Source organism: Epinephelus lanceolatus, chromosome 9 (assembly GCF_041903045.1).
Source record: "Epinephelus lanceolatus isolate andai-2023 chromosome 9, ASM4190304v1, whole genome shotgun sequence".
Taxonomy (NCBI): Eukaryota; Metazoa; Chordata; class Actinopteri; order Perciformes; family Serranidae; genus Epinephelus; species Epinephelus lanceolatus.
This window is the reverse complement of record NC_135742.1, coordinates 11,904,589-11,931,732: the sequence shown is the minus strand read 5'-3', so window position 1 is coordinate 11,931,732 and position 27,144 is coordinate 11,904,589. Positions and strand designations below refer to the sequence as shown.

The 27,144-nt window shown below is 42.2% G+C and overlaps 1 protein-coding gene across 3 annotated transcripts in view; it reads left to right on the top strand.

Moving 5' to 3' along the window:
- camsap1b (calmodulin regulated spectrin-associated protein 1b) overlaps positions 1-27,144 on the top strand; it is a 38,686-nt gene that overhangs the window by 5,492 nt on the left and 6,050 nt on the right. Inside the window, exons 3-17 of one of the 3 annotated variants that reach the window (XM_033619452.2) lie at positions 3,621-3,883; positions 13,063-13,224; positions 14,807-14,887; positions 15,297-15,329; positions 18,396-18,537; positions 18,814-18,953; positions 19,167-19,263; positions 19,938-20,094; positions 20,630-20,715; positions 20,842-20,926; positions 21,526-23,833; positions 24,158-24,294; positions 24,532-24,746; positions 26,282-26,384; positions 26,534-26,646. In XM_033619452.2, coding sequence (XP_033475343.1) covers positions 3,621-3,883; positions 13,063-13,224; positions 14,807-14,887; positions 15,297-15,329; positions 18,396-18,537; positions 18,814-18,953; positions 19,167-19,263; positions 19,938-20,094; positions 20,630-20,715; positions 20,842-20,926; positions 21,526-23,833; positions 24,158-24,294; positions 24,532-24,746; positions 26,282-26,384; positions 26,534-26,646 — 4,122 coding nt within the window. The remainder of the gene's footprint in view (positions 1-3,620; positions 3,884-13,062; positions 13,225-14,806; positions 14,888-15,296; positions 15,330-18,395; positions 18,538-18,813; positions 18,954-19,166; positions 19,264-19,937; positions 20,095-20,629; positions 20,716-20,841; positions 20,927-21,525; positions 23,834-24,157; positions 24,295-24,531; positions 24,747-26,281; positions 26,385-26,533; positions 26,647-27,144) is intronic. The other 2 variants (XM_033619453.2, XM_033619454.2) reach the window with 2 other exon arrangements.

Below are 27,144 nucleotides of genomic sequence, written 5' to 3'. Positions count from 1 at the left end.
TCACCCTATGGCTCATGTGGTATCTGCTTCACTGTTAATGCTGCACAGTTGTTCGCCTGGCTGGCAGGGGTGTACCGAATATTAAGACGCTTTGACACTTCATTCACAACGTTGACATTCATATTCTGAATTAACATTTGAATGCTTTCTTTCCATGTTTATTCCTTCTGTTTAAACACAGTGTTTCTGCACAGTTGCAGAGAGGCCTCACTATTATCATTAGTATTATACATACTGGAAATAAAGACGTGGGTAAGCCATGCTACGTCTTGTTTGGACATGACTCTTCCAACTTGCAGTATTTGTTAGGTGGTAGGTGATGGAGAAAATATGACAACGGACGTTTAAAGCTTTATTCAGGAACCTCAGTAGAAGCTCTGCGTATAAAAAAAAAATTACTTTCTGTACAGCCCTAGTGGCTCATATAAATACATACACACATCATGCTGTGTAAACGTTAAAAGTGATGTAGTTTTGTTTTAAATAGCTGCAGCCATCTTGTGATGTTGGGGGCTCATCAGGGATTCATATGCATCTGGCGTGTATACATCAGCATTGCTTCCCTGTTACGTCTTTGATCATGCATGCCTGAGTTTGTGTACATGCTGTCCCGTCCCACTGCCCTCTGCATGTGCCACAGCTGCTCCCAGCCCGAGCTACAGACAGCCAGACACAACAAGAGTGAGCACCTGTCATTGTGACAGGCACATTGCCGGTCCTTAACCCTGCTCTCCCCTGCTTGTGCTGATCATGTTGTGGTGCTGATCATGGTTGGTTGACTCTGCTGGAGCACATCATGGGTCTTGCTGCCAGACCCTCTCCTCATGCTCCACCCCATCCCAGTTAGTAAATCTTTCCGCCTGGCTCCTGGTGGCAGAAGGGCGGGGGGGCAGCTGCCACACGACATCAGTGTCTGTGGAATGAAGTCAAACGTGAAGTCTCGCCCAAGCCAGACCCCTTTGTTTTCATTCACAATCATTCCCACTGTTCTAATGGGTTTATATACTTGGACGCAGCTCTCCCGGAATGACCCACACTGCTGGGTGTTGTGCATAATAGATTAATGCTGTTGTACAATGACATCCTTATTTGCACCACGTCTACGGTGGCAGTGAGCACATCGGTGAGGCTTGTGTTGTTGTTATGCATGTGAAATACAGTATACAGGATCGATGTGATTTAATCATTAACAGCCACTGACACAAAAGGGCTTCATGGTTAATCATTTCAAGATAACCATGTCGGTCTCATTCTTACATGACAACAAATGTTAAAGTTGCATTGTCGAGGAGATTTGATGCATCAAACCAAAGACTCCTAATTACCTCCTAATAGAAATCGGCTTGGGACATCCCTGCTTGCATCCCTACGTTGCATCAGCAAATGACAAGACTTTGATACACCACGTGATGAACTGTGTACAGGCATAAACAAAAACAAATCTAACATCTGAAGAGAGACAGCAGCACTCTGCTTAGGAGGAATCACAAAAACAACAATTAAGGGGGCTGTAAGACCTGTGCTGTTCAGTTCGTTTTAATCAAATCCTGGAGCGTTTCGTCGGATAGTCTGAGCTAGTGTGAAAGCTATCAATCAAACCCTGGTGCAGACAGAACAATTGAACTGAAACCATTTTAAAAAGTGGGTCTCGGCTCACTTCCAAGCAGGTACTGGTACGGTTTGTTTGTGGTGTGAAATCAAACAAACCAACCACAAAATTTTATGATAGCAGATACGTGATTTTAGCTTTATTTTAAAGAGTTCAATGACGAATAAATCCATCTGCTGCTGATCTTAAAATGTGTCCACAATCCTATAATTTATCTGTATGTATGACCTATTTATCCATGTGGCAACCATAGTAAAACTTATGCATGTCTGCACAGATATTTTCTCTGATAAATGGGGCAAAAGCTGTTAAAGCTGCTGTTGTTGTATTCGACTCCGTGTACTTTGTCAGTTCATTAAGTCCATTAAGAAATGTGTGTCAGCGATTCCACAGTAATAAGCCCTGAATTATATTTGGTCGGTTTGCTGTCTAATGTTCTCATAATGCTCATAAGCAGTTATTTCTTCGTGAGCTATTTGGGACACCAAAGGACATAAGTATACACATCAGAGGTATTTAAGTGCTACATAATCTTCTGTTCATCACCAGATTTTGTTTTCCCCACGTGGACCCTGATGATACAGGAAGACAGTTGTCAAAACTGTCCAAACAATGACAACAATCACTTCAAGTTTACTCCTCTTGGTTCATTTGTTACAAAAAGAAGTATGCTATGGCATGTGAAAGCATCCAAAATATGTAACAAACAAGGAAACTGACCTGTTGATGTTGAGCATGTGTACTTATCCAACTCTAGTTCTTAGTAAATTTTCCTCTACTCAATAAATGGTCACATTTTGTAGTATTTTTGGATTAAAAAATGATAAAAGCACCATCTTTACAAGTGACAGTTGCAGCACTGAAGGGTTAAACCACAAATTTGCAACTAACCAAAAAATCACCACGAAATATTATATGATGACGGCCACAAAAACAACTGGTTAATCCCATCACACCTCCCTCATCCTACTTCAAAAAGCTACTGTAGAGTCCCAAAGACTGTGACTGGAAATCAGTGGGCATCCTAAACAGACAGTGTAATCTGTCTTTGCGAGCTCATGTCTTATACATTATTATTCTTCTCAACATATTTAATATATCTCTCAAAATCTAGTTTGTTTCCTCCTCACTCCAGCTGCATTTCAACATTTGTGCTTCGTGCGTTATCATCTACAAAACCAGCTGCAAGAAGCTGCCTGCCTGCTTTCCTGTTTTTGTGAGCAGGAGATTGCTGACGAGTGGCTCCCTTTATCCCGCCAGTCAGAGCAGACACTAAGAACACATCGCATACACACATACGGCTTATGCTGTGTTACTGGAGCTCAGGCGCAGTTCAAAACAGATTTAACACAACAGGGTTCTTCTATCACCACCCCATTTTTCGTTGTGCAGGATTTTGGACACCTATTGTAACCCTCAATGCATGGTTTACATCGCAGTAAAAATTTGGTTTGTGCATGCCTGAAGTCGACAGCTTCATCCTACGCCCTTATATGGCTGTGATTTCTGCATTTTGTAGAGTGACCTCACATCCAAAGCAACAGAATCTCTTGTGCAGGTCATTGTTTTCTTTTCGTTTTTGTGGATCCAGTGTTGTTAAGTAAGTGCTGGCAAAGCCCACGATGTCACCTGAGAGGCCTGCTCTCACTGAGGACTTGGCTTAGCCAGGATCTGTTTCCCAATGAACTCCTGAGGCAAGAAGCTGTGACTTACAATCACAAATGGCTATGTTTGCTCCAAGTAAACTGAGGTCGGCATAGAACAAATACTACATGGAGAGTTGTTGCATTCCTGTAGCCTGTTGACACTGTAGAAGTTGGATGAGTGTTGGCTGAAGCAGACAGTTTTGTTGGTGTTAAAGATACTTGTAGGCACCATCATTTTCCTGCGTCACCATACTACACTGTTATCAGCTATACCATATGTTTGTCTTTGATCCATGTCACCATTTAAAAGCTAAACTGCACATGGCAATGCCACATGGTTCACCTAACCACTCTCTCCGTTGCAGACCATATTCCAGAGGACCTAAGGGACCCGTTTTACACAGACCAGTACGAGCAGGAGCACATCAAGCCGCCTGTCATCCGCCTGCTGCTGTCCTGCGAGCTCTACTGCCGTGTCTGCGCCCTCATCCTCAAGACGGAGCAGGCGGCGTCTCTTCAGTCGCACCTCTCTGTCATCCAGGCTTTGTCCAGGAAGGGCATATATGTCGTGGAAAGTGACGATACACCCGTCACAGATGAGGACCTGGCCTGTGTGCCCATCAAAATGGTGAGTGGATGGACACAAAGATGGGGTAGACGTGGGGATTTCCATTCTCAGTGTACACTAATGTACCATTTATAACTTGCGCAGCTGCTCCCGGTGAAATTAAAAGTCAATATTACTGATATGTTTGTGACCGTATTGTTTACAGACACATTCAGCACCACGCAGGCCATGATGTTGCCATAGCTTTTACATAATGTAACTTGTAGCACAGATTGCCTGTCAGAGAAGAAGGAAATCAGACCAGGAGCTATAACAACTTTGCACATTACCTGTAACATCCGCAGCTCTTCCTGCTTCTGATTTATTATCTTACTGCAGTGAAATCGGTGGAAGAGGCCACTGCTTTTATCCTCATCCAGCAGTGCAATCATTTTCAGCCACAGGCGACGGAGACACTGGAAAGCATCTGTTTACTGTAAAGAGCAACTTTAAAACCTTGTGAATAGGCATTTATATTATTCGCAATTGTTTCATGTCATATACAGCATATAAATAAGTTGAAGAGATGTTTTGGTGGAGCGGTCTCCTGCACTCCTATCACTTTATATTCAAATAAGGAGGTGGAATTTGACTGTTACTCATGCGAGTCGTGTGAGCAGCACTGATATGCAAGAGAGGGCTGGGATGAGGGTTTGTGTTGTCTTTGTTATTTTGCTATGGCAATGTTGTTGTTGTTGCAATGTTGCCAGACTTATGTTCGCTCGTAAAAACACTTAATATAGTTATCCACATCTGTTCTTTCTCCTGTTGTTAGTCCTCATTTCTCATTTCTCATTTTGTATGTGAACATTTTAAAGTAATACTGGCATTTTTGCCATTTTATCTCTAATAGATAACAGTTGTAGTAAAAATATCTAACCTAGATTAAAGAGGCAGCACCTCATTGCCTCAATGCATCAGTGCTTTTACATAGCAAACACAAGCAGGAGGTCGAGGTTGACCATAGTAAATTATGACTGATTATTGCATTTCATTTAGGACTGCAGCTAACTCTTGTTATCGATTAATCTGCCATACTTTTTGATTGAAGTCCAAGAAAACAGCTCACTTCTGAGAAGCTGCAACAAAAGTGTTTCTGGCATTGTTGCTTTAAACTACAAAAAAACCTGACAACTTGTTGTTTCAACTACAGTTTAATTTGAATTAATTTCTAATGTAATGGTTCAGTGGACATGCCTGCCACTTAAGTCTCCCAAAATAGGGGTAACTACCTTATTTTTATTATCTCACAATCTAAAGAACATCAAATAAATGTGGACATGGCTGTAACTTAAGCATATGCATCCTCTCTGCTGCAGTTTCCACATATTACTTTAGCAACGATATCACTTTCTATCTAGTTCACGAAGCAAATAATGCACAAATCCTAACAAACAAATGAGGCCTGTGCTCTCTCTCAGAACAGGCAGTTTAATCACCAGTGTTAAGAGGGTTACTCTTCCGCTAATACTTCTTAGAATGGATTTCATTGTTGGTGATATTTTTCTCACCTAGCCTACATTTTCGTCAATCTGTTAAGAGCATTTCCTGAATGCCGGTCTCTTGAAAATCTTTCCCTTTTGTCCTTGAATGCCCAGTTTAAATTCCCTTTCATCCAGCCTTGCTACTGATCCTTTCTTTAGTCATCATATGAATGTAATGCTTAAAATATTTTCACAGATCAGCTCTTAAACAGGTCAAATGTCCTCTGTGTGACCCACATCCTGTAGGCCATCACCTGAGTCAACAGCACCACGTCACAACGTAGTGAATGAAGCCCGCCCCTTCCTCTTCTGTAGCAATGAGATCCCATGTCTCACAATTTCACCGTGAGCACTTCACACAGGATAGAGTGAACGCCAACATGCTCACTTGCTCTCAGCCATCTTCCTACCCTTTTGTTGCCATGGAAACCAGAAATGGTGTTGAGCGGGCCTCCTCTCTGCAGGCTGTGGCCAGTCAGGGATGTGCGTCTGCTTTTCCTGCTAGCGGCCTGACAAAATAATCCAAGCAGGCTCGTGTGTAAGCAGCCAGACACAAAGCCCGGTGAGGGGATGGAAAATCCTGAGCAGGACACCGCTTATCTCTGATAGACTGTTGGAACCCCCCCCTCCCAGTTTGCTGACTTGACAGGCGTTTCCATAGCAACTCGCATTTTTGTACATTTGTGTGTGTGTGAGTGTGAGTGAAACAGATTCTGCACCTGCAGCGAGTTCCTCTGCACCTTGTCTGGCTCTTGTTGGGGCAACAGCTGGGGCTTGTAAGGCCTTGAGAAGCTAGCCATCCTCTCGAGTCCACTTAAACCTTTGTATGTGTGTTTTAGTGTGTGTCTGTGCACATGCATGCGGGCTGTCTGTCACATGCACAGACAGCTCAGGGCAACAGCAGCCCTCTCCATGGGACTCTACGCTGCGCTGATGAAGGGCAGAGTGAGTGTTGGAGGAGAACAAAAGATTTAACAGCACATCATGCTGTTATATTTGCCCTTTTGTTTGTTTATTGAGCACTTTCTTGACACTTGGGTGGTAAACGCAGTGCTCCTTTTTTTTAAGTCACATTATCTATTTCTGCATTATCATGTTGCACATACATTATATCAAAATTCTGCTCCTTATATTGAATTGCACATTTAACAGAGAATTTTTCCGTGTTTTTTCCGCACCTTCATGTGAAAAGCCTGACAGTTGATGGATTTTGTAAGCTGCTAAATTAATTGTAAGAACAGAGTTTTTTTGAAAGTGAATTATCCTTTGAATTATGGCAGAGCAACTGAAGTTGTGAACAGAGATTTGCCAGTTGAAAAGGAACAAGAATTTACCTTAGATTTAGGGGGATTTAGTGGCGTCCAGCAGTGAGCTTTGCAGATTGCAACTATCTGAAACTTCCCCCTATAAGAATTCCTTTAGTGATTATTTTTCAGAAAGTTTTTTTCCTGGGAGCCGAATTACCTGCAAAGGATTCCCTCCCCCAAAACACAAACTGACCAGTTGATTAACCGGTAAAAACACAAAATAAAGCAGTTTCAAGTTATAAATCAGTGTTTCTCAGATGCTGCTTGGCATGTCAGAGATGGACAGCTCCCCCAGCACCTGCCAAAGGATACTCAACTCTTTTCTCTGATCCAGACATTCAAGATATATTTACTGGGACCCAATCTGCAGAGATCTCTTCTTCTCCAAAACAATCTGATCCAGTGATTTTAAACAGTAAAAACACTAAATAAAGCAGTTTCATGTTAGAAAATGAGTGTTAATGCGACGCTCTAGTTGCAGAGGGGCTGCTAACTATGGTGGCTGATATGAAAAGGCGAACTGCCCTATCCAAAGCCAGTGTTTGGTTTGTCTGTTCTGGGCTGCTGTAGAAACAGACGCCAAGGGTAGCGGTGCCGCTTTGTCAGGTGTTGCTGCCCTCTCCATAGACAAACAATGGGACAGCCAGCGCAAAGCGGTTTTACAGCTGATCATGTGTAGAGGCCTTTAGGGACCGTTCGCCACGGTACCGCTGCTGGGCAGGGTGGAAATAAAGCCCTTTTCACACAGAGTGCGCAAAGCGCAGACCTCCGCCGATGAACCCATTCATTGTGTATGTGCTACCACGGCGAAAGAGCGCACCGCTCTGCTGCCGAGCTGAGTGGCGCGCACCGCCAGCCTGCGCTCGAATTGAATTTTTTTTAATTTCACTGCAACGCGCTGTGACGACACCTCGGCGCCACGCATCCAATAGCAGAGAAGAGCCTGAAGTAGACCCGAAAGCGGTCACCATGGAGCTGTAGCTCCTGAAGGAGCCTGTACTCCCCCAAATCCTGTCCTCTGCGCCCTACCCTGCGGAGGGCGCCGCGAAAGCTCTGTGTGAAAGAGGCTTCAGTCCTGCAGAGTTTCAGAGGACCTGGAGAATGTTTTAGGATAGTAATAACATCATATAAGATAATCATATTGCAAAGATAATATATATAAGATAATAACATTAAAGACAAAATTAAATTGCAATACTTTTTCAAAACTTGATGATTTTACCTTTCTGTACATTTTGTATACAAATTCATTAAATAATTTTGCTTGTAAATGTCTATTGGCATCACGTTTATTACGGAAAACACATTATTTGATCAATTTACATTGTGCCCCTAAAGTTCTTTGTTCGCTCCTTACTTTTTCAACTTAGGAGCACATGTGCTCCTTGGGAAAAAAGTTAGCGTCAAGCCCTGCCTATGTAGATATTAACGGCCCATTCTAAGGTAATGTCATTTTCAGGTGATTATACACTGAAGAAAACATACTCACTATATTATATGACATATCTGCCAATAAATCCCCCTAAATCCTACACACACCTTTACGCCTTAATGATTAAATTGCCTTTGAAAACAGAAACCAGCTCAGCAGAACAGTATCCACTGTGTGAATGAATCCATTTCAGCAGCCTTTGGTCAGTCTTCATCCTTTCCTCATATATCAACTTCCCCCTGTCTGATATCTTACAGTCTAGTTTTGTCTGAAAGTAGATTTACACTGTTACTGTCCATGTAGGTCGTGCTGTGGTGAAAGCTCTGAATAGCCCTCATTCGTTATGTTAACGAGGCTAATCTCCGAGCACTTCCATCACCAATTGGATTAGGCCAGCAGCACGTTACACAAAACACTGATTGAAACAATGGCATGTATGTATTTGTTCTGTAAATGGATTCACATGCTGTATTGTGATTTTGTGGACAAGAAAAAAAGCCTTAGTCACAGACTTTTACAGAGAATGAGATTCACAAAAAGAGAGTGACAATCAAAATTGGGTTGTGCCAGCCGGGGACAAAGATTTATGATTATTTGGCCTGTGTTAATTCCCACTCTGGCTATCAAGAAGCAGTATATTTACTGGTAAGCACCAGGTGTGGGGCCACTCGGAGTGAGGATATCCCCGCTGGGCCTCCTTGATTTCATTAGGATGTAGAGAGAGGGTTTAAGGGACACCCATTGTGCTGAATGAGAGGTGTCACCTTTGATTAAACCGTGGCGGGTTATTTAAGGCTACACAGTTGTTTAGAAACCGAAGGATTGTCCCAGTAGAGCTGTATAGTAGGCTGCTGCGGTAGTCGTTGTTTTGGCATACACCTATTAAAGTACATGTCCACCTCCCCCACTGTCATTTCTCTTTTTTATTAGGCCTACTACTTAGTTGAACATTGGATGCTGAAATTTTAAACTGAAAGTGCTTCATACAGCAGCAGGGTCAGATTTCAAATATCAGGTGATCACAGTAAGGAGATTGGACTACAAGATGATGGCAGAGGATATGGTGTCAAAGTGAAAAGCAAAATTGCCTATTTAGCAATATTTCAGATTTAAACCTAATGCAAGCAGGGAACCTAATTACGTCTATGAGGGAAAAGGATTTTGTTGCAAGGGATGAAAAATTGTTAGGGATGCACGATAACTTTTCTTTTAAACCGATACGGATAACTGATAACTTTCAGTTTGTAAAGGCCAATACCGATAACTGATAACCGATAACACACACACACACATATACATTTTATATATATATATATATATATATATATATATATATATATATATATATATATATATATACACACACCTAGGATCATGACATCAATACTATGAACAAAACAAAAACAGTTTTGACTCTTTAAATGAAGATATATTTATTTTTCCAATGAAAAACTATTGGCAAGCATCTCAAATATTTTTGAAAACATATCAAACAAAAAAGGATTTTGTTGCAAGGGATGGAAAATTGTTAGGGATGCACAATAACTTTTCTTTTAAACCGATACGGATAATCAATAACTTTCAGTTCGTAAAGGCCAATACCGATAACTGATAACCAATAACACACACACACACACACACACACATATATATATATATATATATATATATATATATATATATATATATATATATATATATATATATATATACCTAAGATCATGACATCAATACTATGAACAAAACAAAAACAGTTTTGACTCTTTAAATGAAGATATATTTATTTTTTCCAATGAAAAAACTATTGGCAAGCATCTCAAACATTTTCGAAAAGATATCAAACAAAAAAACTATTTGATATCTCAAATGAACATCAATTTAAATAAAGTGTATTACTTACTGATATAAAAATAAAGGCCCCTTGAACTGATGCAAATACATGCATCGGGATTACAAACTGAAAAAGTTCATTCCAGAAGTTCAAAAAAATAAATATATATAGAAAATGATTGCACTGAACAAGTTAGACTTGTCTATGTAAACAAACTGAAAAAGTGCATTCCATAGTAACAAAAAAATAAGTTTGGTTCCATGGTTCCATTCAAATGAATACCTTTTCACTAAGGTAAATGGGGTTCAGTTGTTCGTTTATCTCATATTAGGAGAGAGAGAGACAGAGACAGAGACAGAGACACAGAGTCTGTGTGTGTTTGAGATAGTGTTGTCACGGTACCAAAATTGGGACCCACGGTACGATACCAGTGACAGTATCACAGTTCTGAGTAGTATCACTATACCACAGCAAAAATGAGGCAGATGTGCCTTGTCATTTATAAAAAGATAAATCACTTTTCTATAATACATCAATGATATTTCAATGAAATAAATTACTTATTGACTTATTCATGCTTCAAAAACAGCATCAGTAAGCGATTAACATAGGGAGGATCAAAATAAAATAAATAAATGAAATAAAAATCAACCAGCCACCCTCCTCCCCTAACAAGTCCCTTCATAAGTAACGAATAGTCCCTAAAGTTTCTCCTCTGATACGCCACATGCTGCCATGGCTCAGCTGTTCAGGTACTTTTGGGCAGTCATGACAACAAGGTATTCACGCCGCTGCTAAATGAATGTAGCGGAAACACTGATATGTACTGTGGAGTTTTAGTGCCGCGGTCTACTGTTGGTACCAGTATACCGTGCAAAGTGTGAGAGAGAGAGAGAGTGTGTGTGTGTGTGTGTGTGTGTGAGAAAGAGAGTGTGTGTGTGCGTCTGTGTGAAATTATGACCGAGTTAACGAGTTGTTTTCCAACATGAGGGGGTATTCTTGAATTTTCCCAGTCAGAAAGAGTTTTTCTGATTATGCCGACGTCACTTGAACGCAGCATTCACTGCAGGCCAATCAGGTCTCATAGTGGGAGCGGGGCACTGCCGTGCTGACAAAATTATATATGTTATCGGGGCTATTCGTCATGATATCGGACTTATCGGAATGACGTAATAATTCCTGTTATCGGCCCGATAGTTATCGTGCACCCCTAAAAATTGTTAAGATTTTATTGAAATCAGTGCCATTATTGATTCTGCTTATTGCAGCTTATTGCCCCTGATTTTTTTATTGAGTTCCTATTGATTCTTAATCAGTTTTCTGTGTGGAAAAAAGCTGTTTTTTATACAGGTTTTCAGTAAGGGTCTTGAAAGAATCAGTACAGTGTAGTATCGCAATATTTTTGTGTGGCAATATCGTATCGCCACAGAGTGCCAAGTAACAATTTTTTAATTACATAAATTATAAATATTACAAATACAAATTAAAGCGGCCCACTAGAATAATATAATGAATTGCTTTTTCAGTCCATGAGATACGTTTTGCTGCTGCGAAAAAATGAGATGAACAGACTGAAAACTTATTAAACATATTAGATAAAACAGATGATGACAAAGTTTTCCTCTAGGGACATAATTTACAGTTGGAAAAAAGTAATACATCACAATATATTGCAATATATTGGTAATACTCAGTGTATCGCAACATATTTAAGATTGCTGTAATGTATAGTGTCTTAAGTATGGTATCGTGGATCCTCTGGTGATTCTCACCCCTAGTTTTCAGTGTCGCCACTACTGCTTTATCATCTCTGTTGTTTCCACTGTTACTTGAAATCATAATTTTACAGACATTACAAGCAGCACTGTTGTCATCTTTCCTTGTGAAATGAAGCCATGCTTTGGACTCTTTCTCCCTCTCTGCCATGACTCTTGCTTGTCACAAGTTTCTAGCAGTGTAGACGCATGATTTGACATTGTTGTTTTGCATTGTGCAACTGTCAGGAAAATGTGCCGGCATCAATAAAAGGACTGGACAGTTTAAAACCAGATCTCAACTGGAACTGGTTCTCGATTCCCATCCCTATTGGTTGCATTTCTAAGAGGTTGGAATTGACCAGCCTGTGGCCGCCAGCTCTTCATCTAACAGCTCACTGTGGCTGCTTTTTCTTGTTTTCATTGCTCCCTGCAATATTTCAAAATGATCTGCTGTCAAAAAATGCCAAAAATGACGTTGTCTTATTTTGTAGACATTTTTTTTGATGAACCGCGGTGTTAGTGTTAATCTCACTGTAAAACACTTTGTATTTCCTGTGACCACTTCATAATAAAAGTCAACTCATGTTTCACTTGGTAAATGTTTTTAATGTGAAGCTGCAGCAGTAGAAAATGTTTGGTTAGCATTAGTAGTAATTTAAACCAGCACTCTATAGATATTGACCATCATCAGCGAACATCTTTTCTTATAAAATGTCCAGTGTAATCAGCAACACCGGTGCTGTCATGTAAGTTTCCTCACCATGGCATCGCTTTCTAATATTGGCTGCTATGTCCAAGAATTCACTGCTCACCAAACACTTTTTATAAAAGAATATGACCATGAAATGGTTCATATCCTGTCAAAGTAATGATTGGGATATGCTTGAAATGAACTAGTTCTTAGAAGAGCCATACAAACATGTCTGAAGGATGAAGGAGCACTGAAAGGGGAACCCCACCCACTTATTTTACACATCAAAGTCTGTTTACAGGTCTGGAGGAGCACTACTGCATATGTGAAAAAGCTGTGTGAAGCTTTTTTTGGCTCTAGAAAGAGCTGCACAAAATCTGATTAATGTGTGAGGTCAAGTGATGTCTGCAGCTGGTGGTAATTTCCCAGTTTTCATCAGGAATGGCATACTTAAAACACACTAAAAATACACTTTCACTATTTTAGCATAGGCCTCATTTGCTGGAATTACAAAGTAAACACATATAGGTTATATTCAACACTAATAAGCTTCATGGACTTGATGTTGTTTGGGTGAATCTGCTTTAGATTGCAGTTTCATCTTCTTTGCCTCTAGCTTTGATCTTAATTAAATTGGAAACTGGGGGAAAAATTCAATGAATTGAATTGTCCTCTGTTTCTCTTTCTCCCTCGCCCAGAGTGCTCACATGCCCATGATCGATGCCCTGATGATGGCTTACACAGTGGAGATGATCAGCATCGAGAAAGTGGTAGCTTCTGTCAAGCGCTTTTCTACCTTCAGTGCCTCCAAGGAGCTACCCTTCGACCTGGAGGATGCCATGGTCTTCTGGATAAACAAGGTTTGAACACACAAACACACACACAGCAGAGACGTAAGCAGTGCAGATGCAATAAAGAAACACAAAACCACATATATAACACTCCCATCAGCGTTCCATACGTCTTGCACCAAGTCCAGCCTTTTATTCCCTAAATGTCTTGTCCATTATAATCCTAGGCTGCCACTCAGAAACATGTGGTAGGAATAAGCTGTTTTCATGCTGACATCATCAGCGACAGTGCCCCACTTGTCTTCTTGAGACCGAATATCACTTGTGCTTGGAGAAGGGCCAACAGATAGGAGTGTGGATCTGGTGCACACACAAGAGGCTCAGGCTCATGTTGCACTCATCTTTCAACGAGTTAAAGGCCTGAGGCAGCAAAAGTCATGACGCAGTGTGTCCATTAATCACCATGATGTTCCACACCATCACTGTCTGGGAAAAGGAAACGTCTGTATGCACTTGACAGTTTTTATTCCTAAGTGGGGGAATAAAAGATTGTTATTTTGAATAATCTATTAAATGTTGTCTATAAAATGTCAGAAAACTTTGATAGCATCAGAGTTTCCCAGAGCTGAAGGTGGCTTGTTTTATTGGACTAACACAGAATAGCCTTTCAAAACCATAAATAACTCTGACAAGTAGTTGAGTCTTTGTAAAATTCTGACACATTTTGCGCAGATGTGTGAAGAAGAGCTGTGCTTTGTCTATCTGACCTCTCACTGAGATGACAGTCTGCTGTGACACAGGCTCTTTCATATAGATATCCTACAACAGGGCAACAGAAACCCTTCATTAAGCCAGTTTTGTTTTTGTTTTTTTTATACAAAACTAATGATGGCGGCACCATGCTGCTCCATTGTGTGATGTTAGAGAGCATGCCAGTATTGCAGAAGCAAAAGAGGCGTGACGGGCATGACGTGTAACACAACAGCACCAGCCTGTTCGTGTGAAATATGATGTGTTGGGCAGTGCTTTCTAAACAGTAACAATGGCATAGCAATCATTTACCATCCCTGTTATGGCAGCTGATCTTATCCTCTGCTCAGAGGGTAAGGAGCTCCAAATCCTCACTGTCCCCCCAATTTGGGGACATTTTTGGCTGCTGTTCTTCTATGAGTTAGCTGCTAACTGCTGCATGCTTTAGATCTCCTGGCGGTGGGCTCACACATAGCAAGTCATTAAAACATTGCACCCATCCGGTCCTGCTAGCCCTCCCTGTTACACAGACATTGATTTGGCTCTGTTAACTACCTCTGCTACTGGCTTAAAGGTGAGAAAAGTCTGCCCCTGGGTCCCTGATCACACTTTTTTATGTAGAACGGCGAGGCAGTATAACAGCGTAACACTCCCGTCTTGAACAGGCAGTGTAAAGGGGGCTACAGACACATGCACCGAAGAAAAAAACACAGGTTGAGGGTAGGGGAAAAACTGGTTACTGACCCGTCGCATGTATATGCAGATGTACATTAGCCTGGTTACTACAGAGCATGTAAACATGTTTTTAAATTATCTGCATATTCTTTTCTGTCTATCCTCTGTGTATCTGGTATCTTGAGTGCATGAAAACATCTTAAGTGTGTCATTATTTCTTCTGCAGGTGAACACGAAGATGAGGGAAATTACAGAAAGGGAGCACAAAGTCAAGCACCACCCCCTGGAGTCCCCCAGCCACCAAAAGGTAATGGCACTCACAGTGTCTTCTATGCGGGAGAAGAAACCTAAATTACCAGAGCTAAAATGGCCAACAGATTTCTGCCAGTAGCTCAATATTTCTCGTATATGGGGTCTTTCAGGAGAAACTCCTTTATTAAAAACATTTCCCTCATTAGTCTTTATCCAGGTGTCTTCGCCACAAAATCTTTATCAAGTAAAAACTTGGTTCAAGACAAAGGCAGGATCCTTAGTTTTGATAAGGAATGTTTCTCCGTAATGGCATTTTGGAGTTGTTCTGACCCTGCGCTGTTTTTCTCTGTTTAAACCGGAAGCAGATCCAAACCTTTTGTCTGTGACCTCTGACCTGTTGATCTCTCTGCTCCTGTTCCTCATCTGTCCTTCCCTCCCCTCTCTTATCCCTGCAAACTGGATAGTCTCCCTCCAAATGGTATTGGAAGCTAGTCCCTGTAAGTTGGATGCCAGCGCCCCCCCCCCCCCCCCCCCGCCCATAACCCCATTTTCGTCCCCCTCTCCCCCTTGCACGCATAGTTCTGTGTTGATGTGCGCGCACACTCCACCATGGCTCATTCAAGCTCATTCTGTGCTGCTTGTAGCCGGTGTGTCAGCAAGGGGGAGAAAGCTGACAGCTATTTTTTTGTTTCTTTTTTTCCCCTTGTGGCAAATATGTCACACAGGTGTAAGGTTATTCTGACCTTTGTGAAGTGTTTAAAAAATATTCTTTTAGCTACGCAATGTGTGCTATCTCATTTCAAGCTCAAGTAGGCCATGTGGATTCGCTGTGCGTGTGTGTGTGTTTGGTATTTGCTTGCCCAGTGAGAATAAGAGGGAATCCATGCCTACACCTCTCCTTTGCTTTGCTGTCCCATCCCTGGCCACCTCCTCTCACTGATCTGCTTTGTCATTCCCCCTCCGGTCTCTCTCTTCTGCTCTCACACACTGTTTCCTCTGTGCACACGGTCTCCTCTGACAGTATCTCTGCTCTCTCGTGTGTGTGTGTGTCAGCCTGATGTCATGCACGAGCTGGCCCACTGCATGCTGGAGCCAGAGGGGCTCTCCAAAGCGGTACAATGTTCACTCTTAGTCAGGAGAAGTCCCCTGATGTAGAGCGTATTTTGTAGTAGAGCTCCTTAAGTTTGGTAGTTTCACCTGTGGCTTGTGACAAAAGCTGCCTCAGTACAGATGGTATAATGTTGTTGAATGGCCTCCTAATACACTGTAGATGCCTTATAGTAATAAATAAATAAATGCTGTATGTAATAAGTTATTTGGATGAATATCTTTTTAGCTGCTCAGCTGTGTTGTGCTGACTGTGATCCTTTTAGATTGTGCATAGTTATCTCATAGTTGCATCAGTCCTGTGCAAGGGTTTGGCATGTTTGATCAGTTTGTGTTTAAAATAAACAGGGCTCTAGACTGCAACAAAAATGGTCATGTGTGACGGTTGTGTGTTAGTTAAGATTTCATGTGGTCACATTCACACAGTGACAGATGATTCATATGGCAGGTCCAACACGTGTTAAATGGGCACTGACAGGTGTGCGTTATGTACTTGAGGTGTATGAAATGTCTGCATCGTCACTGCGTGCAGGAGCTGTCTCACTACCTCTACCTGTCCTTGCAGATCTCGTACTTACACTACTGAAGTTACATCCAGTAATTACTGCTACTAACGGCAGAATGTTACCAGTGGAAACACTGGTTGTTTTTCAGTGTAGAGGATTGTGATGTTTATTACAGCTTCAGTAATATATGCTGTCTCATGTTCGATGCACAGATCCAAGTCCAGTCACTCACTGGAGCAGCTCCAGTCTGTGTTCGTCTTTGCTGTCTGTGGCGCAGCAGCCTTCAGTGTTGATAGGCTGTCACTCGTTATGTGTAGCAAATCAGATATTGAGTGAGGCTGCAGAGTGGTGACCACAGACAGAGAGAGGCGGTGGCATGAGAGCCAAAGTAGCACTTTTTTCAGTTTTTGGCTATTGGAATAAAAAACAAAGAAACAATGATGATGAAGAAGAGTGCGACCAAATCCTGTGTTTTTGTGACCAACTGAGAAAGTCATCTGTGAGAACGTTAGTCTGGAGCCCTGAATAAAGCTTTGATCTTTTTGTTAAAGGGTTTAACGTTTTTGTCTTTGGAGTGTATAGCCCAACCCATACTACATTTTTTAAAGGGCAACACTAAAACTGATATTTCATCGTCTTTAAAGAATTGTGACCAACATACATACTGAGCAAATCAACTTGTCAGTGCTGTCTGCTGTTCAAACCATGAAATTGTAACACTTTTTCTAAATACCTCAAACCTATCTTGGTTTTACTGTAGTGCATTTTTTTTTGTTACTAATCAACGGACACATATATTAGGCTGTATCGACAAAAAACTAATATCTGTTGGAATCATTCTTGCTTCTGCATCAAGTGATTCAAATATCTTGGACGTCTCTCCACATTGGAGACACTGCAAGCCTCATTCAGTCTGCATTTCCTGATAACTTCCAATAATTTTCTTTATGTGTCTTTTACAAGTGCCACAGACAATGTGAGGTTGATTAGTCGTTACATAGGGAGCGGTATTTCCAGTATAAGGTGAATATCTTTAAGTCATGCAGAAACATTTGGAGTGACAAGCAGCAGTACCAGTTAGTACAGTCTGCTCAGGCATCCTGTGCGGTCTGTTTATGTTGCTCCAAGTCATATAGGTCTGTAATTGATGTCTATTTTTAGTTTCTATAACGGGTGCCTATGTAACAATGATTAGCCTGTATCATTTGGGTCTGTTGTGTTTAGTTAATTTGTGCTTTTTCAATTTGATGAATGAATTGTGGACACTGTAATAAATGCAGAAAATGCTCATCCCTATCAGCTGTAAGAGTAGGTTTCCAAAACTAATGCAGCTGGGGTGAGTGAGTTCCTGTGCTTACTACACACTCATTTCCAATAAGTGGGCCAGCGATTACCCCAGTTTCTCTTCCCAGTCAGCTGGGTCACGTTGCCTAGTTTGAATGGGCTCCACTTCCAGCCACCTTCCCTGTAAGGCCTGAGGACGGCTGACCATCCACTCTGTGTTACTCATGTTGCTGCTCTAACACCTTCACCTCCATCCCCTCACAGTTTACCAGGTCCTCAGGGTTCTCCCTAAAGTGGGTGATCAAGGTGCTACAAGATTTTGTCAGTCAGCTTTATTTTCTTTCACAAATTACACTAAGCCTTCTACTGATCAGTTGAAGAGGAGTATCAGCTCAAAGTTTGCTTTGAAACACCAGGGGAGAACCTTGATCTGATGTTTAAATGGATAGCTTAGAGCATTAACTGAAGCCGAAACATCCATGGTCAGTATATGCCTTGACTAGTTCAGACGTGAATCTCACAACAAAAGAGATTTGTACTTGTGACACTAGTCATTGCATTTAGGATGTTTAATGTCCTGTGATTCTTGGTAGCGCCTTGCTGTTGTGTGTTGCTGCTGTGGCCTTTCTTCTCATAAAACCCTCATCCTCTCCCCCTGGTGGTTAGGTACGGTATCGTCGGGAGCACGCCTCAGGCCGACAGCTGCCCTTTTTCCCTCTGCTGGAAGACCTCATGAGGGATGTTTGTGACGGAGCTGCACTGCTCACTGTGGTCAACTACTACTGCCCAGATCTTATGAAGCTGGAGGGTATGCTGTGCCTTCATGTCATGCATGTACTGTCACACACTCACAAGCCCACGTTCAAAAGCTATGTCTCTATAATTATCAGTTGCCCTCGAAGAATTCTTCCATTAAGAGCATCGTGCTTTCCTTGCTAACACATTGAATTTAATATCCATGTGTGATTCTATTTTTGGCACTTGCACATGGCTTACTGTCCCAGTCCAGTCAGTATGACATTTAAAGCCATCAGGTCATTGAGTTGTGTTCTGATATAACTCTGCTCTCTGCCTGGTTGATCAGATATTTGCCTGAAGGAAGTCCCCTCCATTGCTGATAGCCTCTACAACATCCAGCTACTCAAAGAGTTTGCCAACGAGTATCTGAATAAAAGTTTTTATCTGACAACGGAGGACATGCTCTACTCACCACTTGTGCTCAAGGTATAAAAAGTGACCCACTGTGATTTCATAAACATTTGGAATAAAAATGTACAACTAACTTTGTCATACAAGAAGCCAGCCATTTTATCAGGCAGCAACAGACACTGCTGCTGTACTATTTTACCTGCCTAACAGATTTTTAAAAAAAACACTTGTATTATGTAGGGTAAATTCTTGAAGTCTTTTTAAGTGTTTCTTGTGCTCTCTATGCAGCACAATGTGATGGTGTTCATCGCTGAACTCTTCTGGTGGTTTGAGACCGTGAAGCCAGAGTTTGTCCAGCCCAGAGGTCTCCAAGAGTTCAAAGATGGTAAGCATCACAGTGGGATTCCTACACTCTGGATACAAAATAAAAATGTCACACTGGTGAAAGACTCATGCCCAAGCAGCTTTTAATGTTACACAGTAGTTAGTATAAGAAAACCACATGATTTTAGCGTACCTTTTTAATATTACTTTTCTTAAAAGTAAATGTAATTATATAATGTAAATGCACTGTAATTTAATGGAAAAGATTGACCAAATGTCTAAGGGAAATAGATATATAAAACATAAATAAACAACATTAGAAAAAATTCTTTAAAATGTTCCTCACGTCCTAATTACTTAAATTGTGTTAAAAAAAATCTACGTATATATCACAATATAAAACCTTTTTTCCTCTGGGTTTCAGGAGGTTGCCTTTGTGTGCCCATCTGCACCAGTCCTTCAGCATGATCATATAACTCAGTCTGTTACAAATTTAGAGAGAGGTAGCTTGAAGTCACACCTAACTGTACTCATTAAATATCGCATTCATTAAGAAGGTGGTATATTTACTTATTTGATGGTCTTTTTATTCATCAAGATTTTTTTTAACAAAATCAAAATGTCATGTTAACATCATTGGAAGTAACTCCCAGATTGAGATTTTCTTATGACAGCCAGCATCGATCACTGCATATATTAACATAATTAACACCTCTGTCTTCTTCCTCTCCTCAGCTCGAGCCATTGCTCAGCCCAAGAGTGCCCGCCCATCAGTGCCTATCTCCAACGCCACCAAGCGCAGCTTCCTGGCCAGCCCTGGTGTAGCTGATAACCAGAGCAGCCCTGAAGTCTGTAACAGGTACTTCCTGCACCCTGAAGACTCTGACCCCCTGTAAGTCTTCTCTCACTTTCCTTCTCATTCCACCTCATCATGATGCTGTCTCCTAACCACCTTACAGTAGCCCCACAAGGACGGGTAGATATGCCGCAGTGTCTGACCTTCGTTCTCGTCATGTGCCTTCCACCTCTAACCCTTTGTCTTCTCACTTCACCACAATTGATAATGATTTGCACAGCTGATTATTGCATTGTCTCATCGTCTGTGTGTGCATTGTCAGTGTTCGTGTTGGGGTCTGAAGGTTTAGGTTAGCTGTCTTAAGGGGCACAGAACTGTCACTTGGGTTTTTTTCATGCCATGTTTTTTCATGTCACTTGCTTGCCTGTTGTCTTGGTAAGGTGTTTGGCTTTGTCTGCATCTGTGTTGAAAGATAACTGAACGCACTTGGTTTAGGGAAAGATGTCCTAACTGTGTGTTCCTGGTTAATCCAGTGCGACTTGCTGCTAATCTGCTTTGCCAGCAGTGTTTGAATAATAGTTCAAATTTTGTAACCTGCTAAAAACAATGTTTCTGTGTTTTTGGTTTTTAGTAAAGGGGGTCCAACCTTCAGTCCTTCCCACCCGCTCCTGCCCCTCCGACAGAGGCAACAAAAGCAGCAAGGAGATGATGGTGCAGGTAAGGACGACAGTCTTAACACCCTTTACATACCAACAAACGATGCAGGTTTTCTTGTCATTGTATGATGGGGACCAGCAGCTGTTATTATACTTATTCATCGCTTGTGTGTATGTTTCTGGTTAGGTATCAGAAACCGCTCCAACTCCCTGACTCAGGTGGACGGACAACCCCGAGGCTCCGTCGTTGCATGGCCTGATAAAAGGCAGAGGTACCTAAAGTAGTCACAAAATTTAATGAAGTCTAATCTAAAACAAATGTTTGTACTTAGGTTTAGTTTGGAACAACCTTTTTTTTTATATGGCAGTCTGTATATTACTGTTAAGGTGAGAAGATGACACCTTTTTGAAGATGAGAGGTCTTTGTTTTAAATCTGCTGATGAATATTTAAATTGCAATGGATGCAAATATTATTTTCTTGTTGGTCTATTTGTAGGTAGGTGGGTCCAATAACTTTATTTATATGGCAAAGATTCTGGTGGTGCATTAATATTTGTAGAGCTGCCATGATTAGTCAGTTAATTCATTATCAAGCCAGACTGTTATTTGGCAACTATTTTCATAATCAATTAATTGTTAAGTCATTTTCAACAAAATTTAATATTCTGGGTTATTCTGGGTTTTGAACAAGTTGGCTTCTTGCTTTATTTTATCGTAGCAGATTCTGACCAGATATTATATATAAAGAAATTTTGCCATGAACTAGTAGAAGGCGTGACCCAATCTAATCTTAAAGATCGGTGTGGGGGCCGATAGCTGTATATCATGTTGACTTTACAAGTGAGATTTTCCCACGCTCTCCTTCTGCAGACCGCTGTCCACGCTGAGCCCCTACGTGTTTCATTCAGCCACAGACAGTGATGCAGACATTGCTTCTGGCGACAGTGTGAGTCTGGCTCGCTCCATAAGTAAGGACAGCCTGGCGTCCAACATCACCAACATCACACCCAAACATCAGACTGCTGTCCACCAGCCTTCACAGGCTGCAATGCGCAGAGTCAACGGCCACAGCCTCCTGGGCAATGTCAACATTGAGGACGAGGAAGAAACTCTGGCAGCAGTTGCAAGGACTGATGGTTCCGTCATCCCCAAACGGGTTGATGGGACACAAGCAACTGCCACAGTGGCACCCAAACCTTCCACTGAGTCCAAACCTGCACCAGATAGCTTTTACCTAGAACCACTGATGCCTGCCGTTATCAAAACGGCTAAAGAGAAGTCTGTATGCCTAAACAAGGAAGAGGAGAGTGGTGAAGGGCCCCACTCTTCAGGAAGAGGCTCTCTACGTCGAGGAGATGGATCTACGTCAGCCGTTCGAAGGAAAGCTCCCTGTGGCCTGAACCAAACCTTTACTCCTCCGGGTGAGGGGGCAGACATGTCAGCTGAGCCTCCACAGGCTCAGGCAGGGCTCAGGCCCGTTGTTACCAGCAGTGTGGACTCCTCGTCCAGAGAGCCAGCTGGGGGTTTCTACCTACATTCAGATTCTGAAGAACCAAAGTCTGGCCCAGGTCAGGACGCTGAGCTTGAAGACCTGGATGAGGAAGAAGAGGATCTGGATGAAGCCGTCACCACTAAAGACCCAAGCTGGCCCAGGAAAGCCTTTAATGAGGACGATGAAGAAGAAGAATCAGCCAAACTCCAAGAGGACATGAATGTGAAAGAGCATGAGGACAAAGACATGAATGGTGGCAGTGGACGCTCCAGTCCCTGCCTTAGCGGTCACTCCCAGGCCAGCAGTATGGCCAGTGGCAGTGTGCGCATGACCTCCTTTGCTGAGCGCAAAGCTCAGCAGCAGCGCTTCGGCAGCAACCATGACCTACGCTCCAGTGCCTCCAGCTCCCAAAGGACCACTCCAGATGGATCAGAGAGCAGTGGGCCTCTGGCTTCTTCCTGGAGGCTGAAGAGAGACCAGAGCCCCTCCTCACCCTTGGGTGGTTGCGCTCGTGCAGGCGATGGCAGCGGTGGCTCTAATGTATTGGCCTCTGAAATCGTCCAGCTGCGCATGCAGTTGGAGGAGAAACGCCGCGCCATTGAGCACCAGAAGAAGAAGATGGAAGTACTGTCGGCAAGGCAGAGGCAGAAGCTGGGAAAGGCAGCTTTCCTGAACATCGTTAAGAAAGGTGGAGGCAAGAGTGACACATTGCCCAACCCGCTTAAAGCTGACATCTCTAAAGACGAACTCGGTGGGGAGAAAGCACCATCAAGTAAAGATGATATGTGTGTTGATGCACTGAGAGGGGACAAAGTGGTGGAAGGAACCACCCCGCCAGGTGCCTTAGAAGCAGACAAGAAAGGGAACAATGGGAGTTTCTATCTCGATGAAGAGTTGGACCTGAACGAGTGCAGCCGCTCCATTGATCTGTTGAACGAAGCTATTGGCAGCATCCAGCAACAGATGATGCAGCTCTCACTGCAGCAGGAGATGTTGATGAAACAGAATGTACAGTCCCCCCCTGGTGCCGCTCCACCTCCTGGTGTCACAAGTGACAAAAATGGTGACTCAAAGGCGGGGGGAAGTTTTCACTTTGTGGAGCATGTCTCTGGCAGCAGCACGGCTCCCACCAGGAAACCCCCCAAGCTGAGCTCAGGCCGGAGCTCCAGGTCCAAGCCATCAGAGCTTAAGATAGCCAAGGAGCAGAGCCGGCATGCCTCCAGGACCCTCACCCCCACCCATGGTGGATCAGAGACATTACCACACCCAAGGCAGTCAGCTGGGGGCAGGTCCCCCAGGACCGACCAGCCCGACAGCCCCAGAAACCCCACAGCAGCAGAGACAATCGACAGGCCGGGCGCTGGCCATGCTCGCAGTGCCAGCTACCGCTTACACGACGAGGCGAACATTCGCCTGCCGACCCGAGTGGACCTGAAGGCAGTGGCTGCCCAAGAAGTGTCCTTTGACGAGTGCCTGTCCAGCACCCAGAAAGAGTCTGAGCTCAACTCTTCAGACGGTTCAGGGAAAGAGAACATACCATCAGACGAGGTGCAGCGCAACAAATCACACCTGATTGAGGTGGATCTGTCAGACCTGAAAGCCCCCGAGGAAGAGGAGTCTGCTGAGAACACAACGACAGAAGGAGGTGATGGAGAGCAGAAGTCAGTCATGGGGTTCTTCTTCAAGGTGATGCCCTTTTTATTTTGTTTTTATTACACTGATGATGATGATGATGATGATGATATCAGGAAATGAAGTCATCCATTGTGTAGTTAATTCCTGATGGTGTGCTATTTAAATCAGGGGTGCTTCTAATGATTTCTTTCGATATTGATATGTTTAAAATAACTTTTTTTATTATTCTGTTAAATATTTTAGTACATGAATATCAGAAATATTGGCAAGTTTCGATTTCAGTTTACCATTTTCTTTGTCCTGTTTTTTTTTTTTATGATCAGTCTAGTCATTTATTTCAATGCCAAACTTAAGTTTCATTTTCTCATGTTGTAGGATGAGCAGAAAGCAGAGGATGAGCTTGCAAAGAAGAGAGCCGCGTTCTTGCTGAAGCAGCAGAAGAAAGCTGAGGAGGCTCGACTCCGTAAACAACAATTAGAAGCAGAGTCAGAGCTGAAACGAGACGAAGCCAGGTAACCCACTACTTTTGACGACGTTCCAGAGGGACTAGAATGTTAGTATAACTACTTGAGCAGTGTGCATGATCTTCTTTTAAGACTCAGGTGATACTTTCCAACATACCTGCATCTGAGACAATTGGATGTGCGAATATAACCCTTTAAACAACTGACTTTACAAACAGCGTAGGCATCAGATGTTACTCTCAACACAAAGAAAGCTAAAACTCAGATGTTTGTTTTCAATACCAGGCGGAAGGCTGAGGAGGACCGCCTGCGTAAAGAAGAGGAGAAGACACGGCGGGAGCTGATAAAACAGGAGTACCTGCGGAGGAAGCAGCAGGAGATGTTCGAGGAACAAGGCCTCGTGAAGCCCAAAACCCCCAAACCCAAGCAGAAACACAGACCCAAGTCCGTCTTCAGAGAGGAATCCTCCAGCGATAATTTCTCCAAGTGCTCTTCCACACGTAAGATGGTTATATCATCACTTTGACATTTAGCTGTTACATTTTTCTTTCATGTCCTGGCATGGTACGCTTCATTTGATTTGTTTCCATATGAGCTGTGGGGCACGTTGGCCCACTGCCAGTTATTTTACTGCAAATATTACACGTCCTACAGTTATTAATACCACATTAATACTTACATGACTGAGATTCATTTCTGACACCAGTGTCTGCGTCACTTCTTTGGATTTAATATTGGGTTCAAAATCAGGGAGTGATACTAAGGGATTTTATTTAGGCTTTCCAACAGTGTTTTATAATGAAGTTGTCCCACCTTGCCTGAAACAGAGACTACCACTGTTAACACCATAAAAAATAATACAAAAATGTAACAATTACATGAAATAAAACAATAAACATGTAGAAAAGAAGAAACAATATTTCATGGAGCAAATATATGATTAAGTTTTTCTGTTGTTCAGGAGGCCATCTAGTAACTGACTGATTGTGAGGTGTGTTAAGATTTAAGTAGGGCACTACCTCAACTAAATCAAGAACATTTTCCCCCAGTGCATTATCGCTGCCATCATTTAATCTTTCCATAACTTTAAAGGGAACCTATTACACTTTTCCATAATTTCTGTCATATATATATATATAAAAGTGTATATATATATATATATATATATATATATATTATTACAGTGTCAGATGTTCATTTTAAATGTGGCTAAAGTTTCAAACAATGAGGAAAATATATATATATATAAAAGTAATTCCTGTATCCCTGTCAGCAAACCATCAGACCCTGAATAGTGAATACTGTTTCCAGCAGTTTTTTCAAATTTCTAGGCAAGCTGAACTCAGACCAAGACAGATTTCTTTATATAGTCATCTGCCCCAGGCACGTCACTGCACATATTTACATTTAACCTACACTGCTACATGAAGTTACATGCAAATGTCAAGGAAACCAGTAATCTATTTTCTCCCAGATTTCGGTTCGTATTCCTGTTTGAACATGTCCGGTTATGTTTCTGAAGTTTTTAATTGGTGATTTTTAATGGGAGAAAGCTCCGCTATACACAGTCATTCCTCGGCTGCAAGTACACTGCTACATGAAGCTACATGCTGACGTCAGGAAAACATGTAATCTTAGCTGCTGATGTTGTAAATATCTCCCCGATTCTGGGTGAATATAGGTGTTCTAGCACAGACAGTATGAGGAAAATAAGATGTTTTTTTGGACATTTAAGCATGTAAACATGTTCTAGCAGAAACCCAACACACAAGTATGAACCTGAAACCTGAGCATAACAGGTCCCCTTTAAGTTGCATTAATAACAAAACTACGGGGAGTTTGACATGCAAGATTCTAGATACACTCTATTATAGTATTGTGTTTTATCAGTATCAGAAACTGAGTATGTTCAGTCCAACTGTCAGGAGGCTGCATATATGCTGTCTCTTTATATGTCTTTGTCCCATGGATAAGGTTTTACTGTGTGTGTAAGAGTTGCTTCCAAAGTGACACTAAAAATTTTTGTTTCACATAGCTGACAACCTGAGTAACGCTCAATCAGGCTCCAGTCTGTCCCTGGCCTCTGCTGCGACCAACGAGGCCGACAGCGTCAACTCTGGAGGGGCTGGCTCCCAGCGGTATGTTGCCCACAAAAATACGTGTACTTGAGAAAATTTGATGCATTTATGTCTAAGTTTGCATATTTTATAGTATTTTCTGTTGACAAAAAATGTCATCATGTTAACCTTAGTGTTCAACCTGTACTTCCTGTCGTTGTGTCCTCTAGCTGTGACTCTGTGGAGTCGTTTCCAGGCAGCCGTAACAACAGTCGAACTGCAGAGAGAGACTGGGACAACGGCTCCACTGCATCTTCCATCACGTCCATGGCTGAATATACTGGTCAGTGCACACATTTTACTCTAATGACCTGAAATACTCTTGATGAAAGTCCAGAATGACTGAAACATTAGTATAACTGATAAATTGTCAAGGTGACCAAGAGCAGTGTGTGGGATCTTTTTTTAAGACTCAAAGAGTACTTTCAAACACACTTGCGTTAGACCTGTATGTGTGTTATTTCAGTGTCCTTTGATCACTGGCATGGGCAGAAGTGCTCTGCAGTGCGAGCATTTCATTCGCATTTACCCCGTAAAATGTATATATGTGCGAACCAGGAAAATGATTTGGGCGCACGGTGTGTGAGTAAACACAACCTACTGTTTACCGTAATCGGCATTGGACGTTTTTCATTGATAACCGATCAAATAAATGTATTTTAAAACTCGCTCCTTTGGCTCTGATACAGCCGTCTCCCTCCCTGCCTGCAGTCCCCACTGCACTGGGCTTTGTAACAATGTCCCGCTTACAGCCCCCTCTGATTGGTTACATGGCACAAGT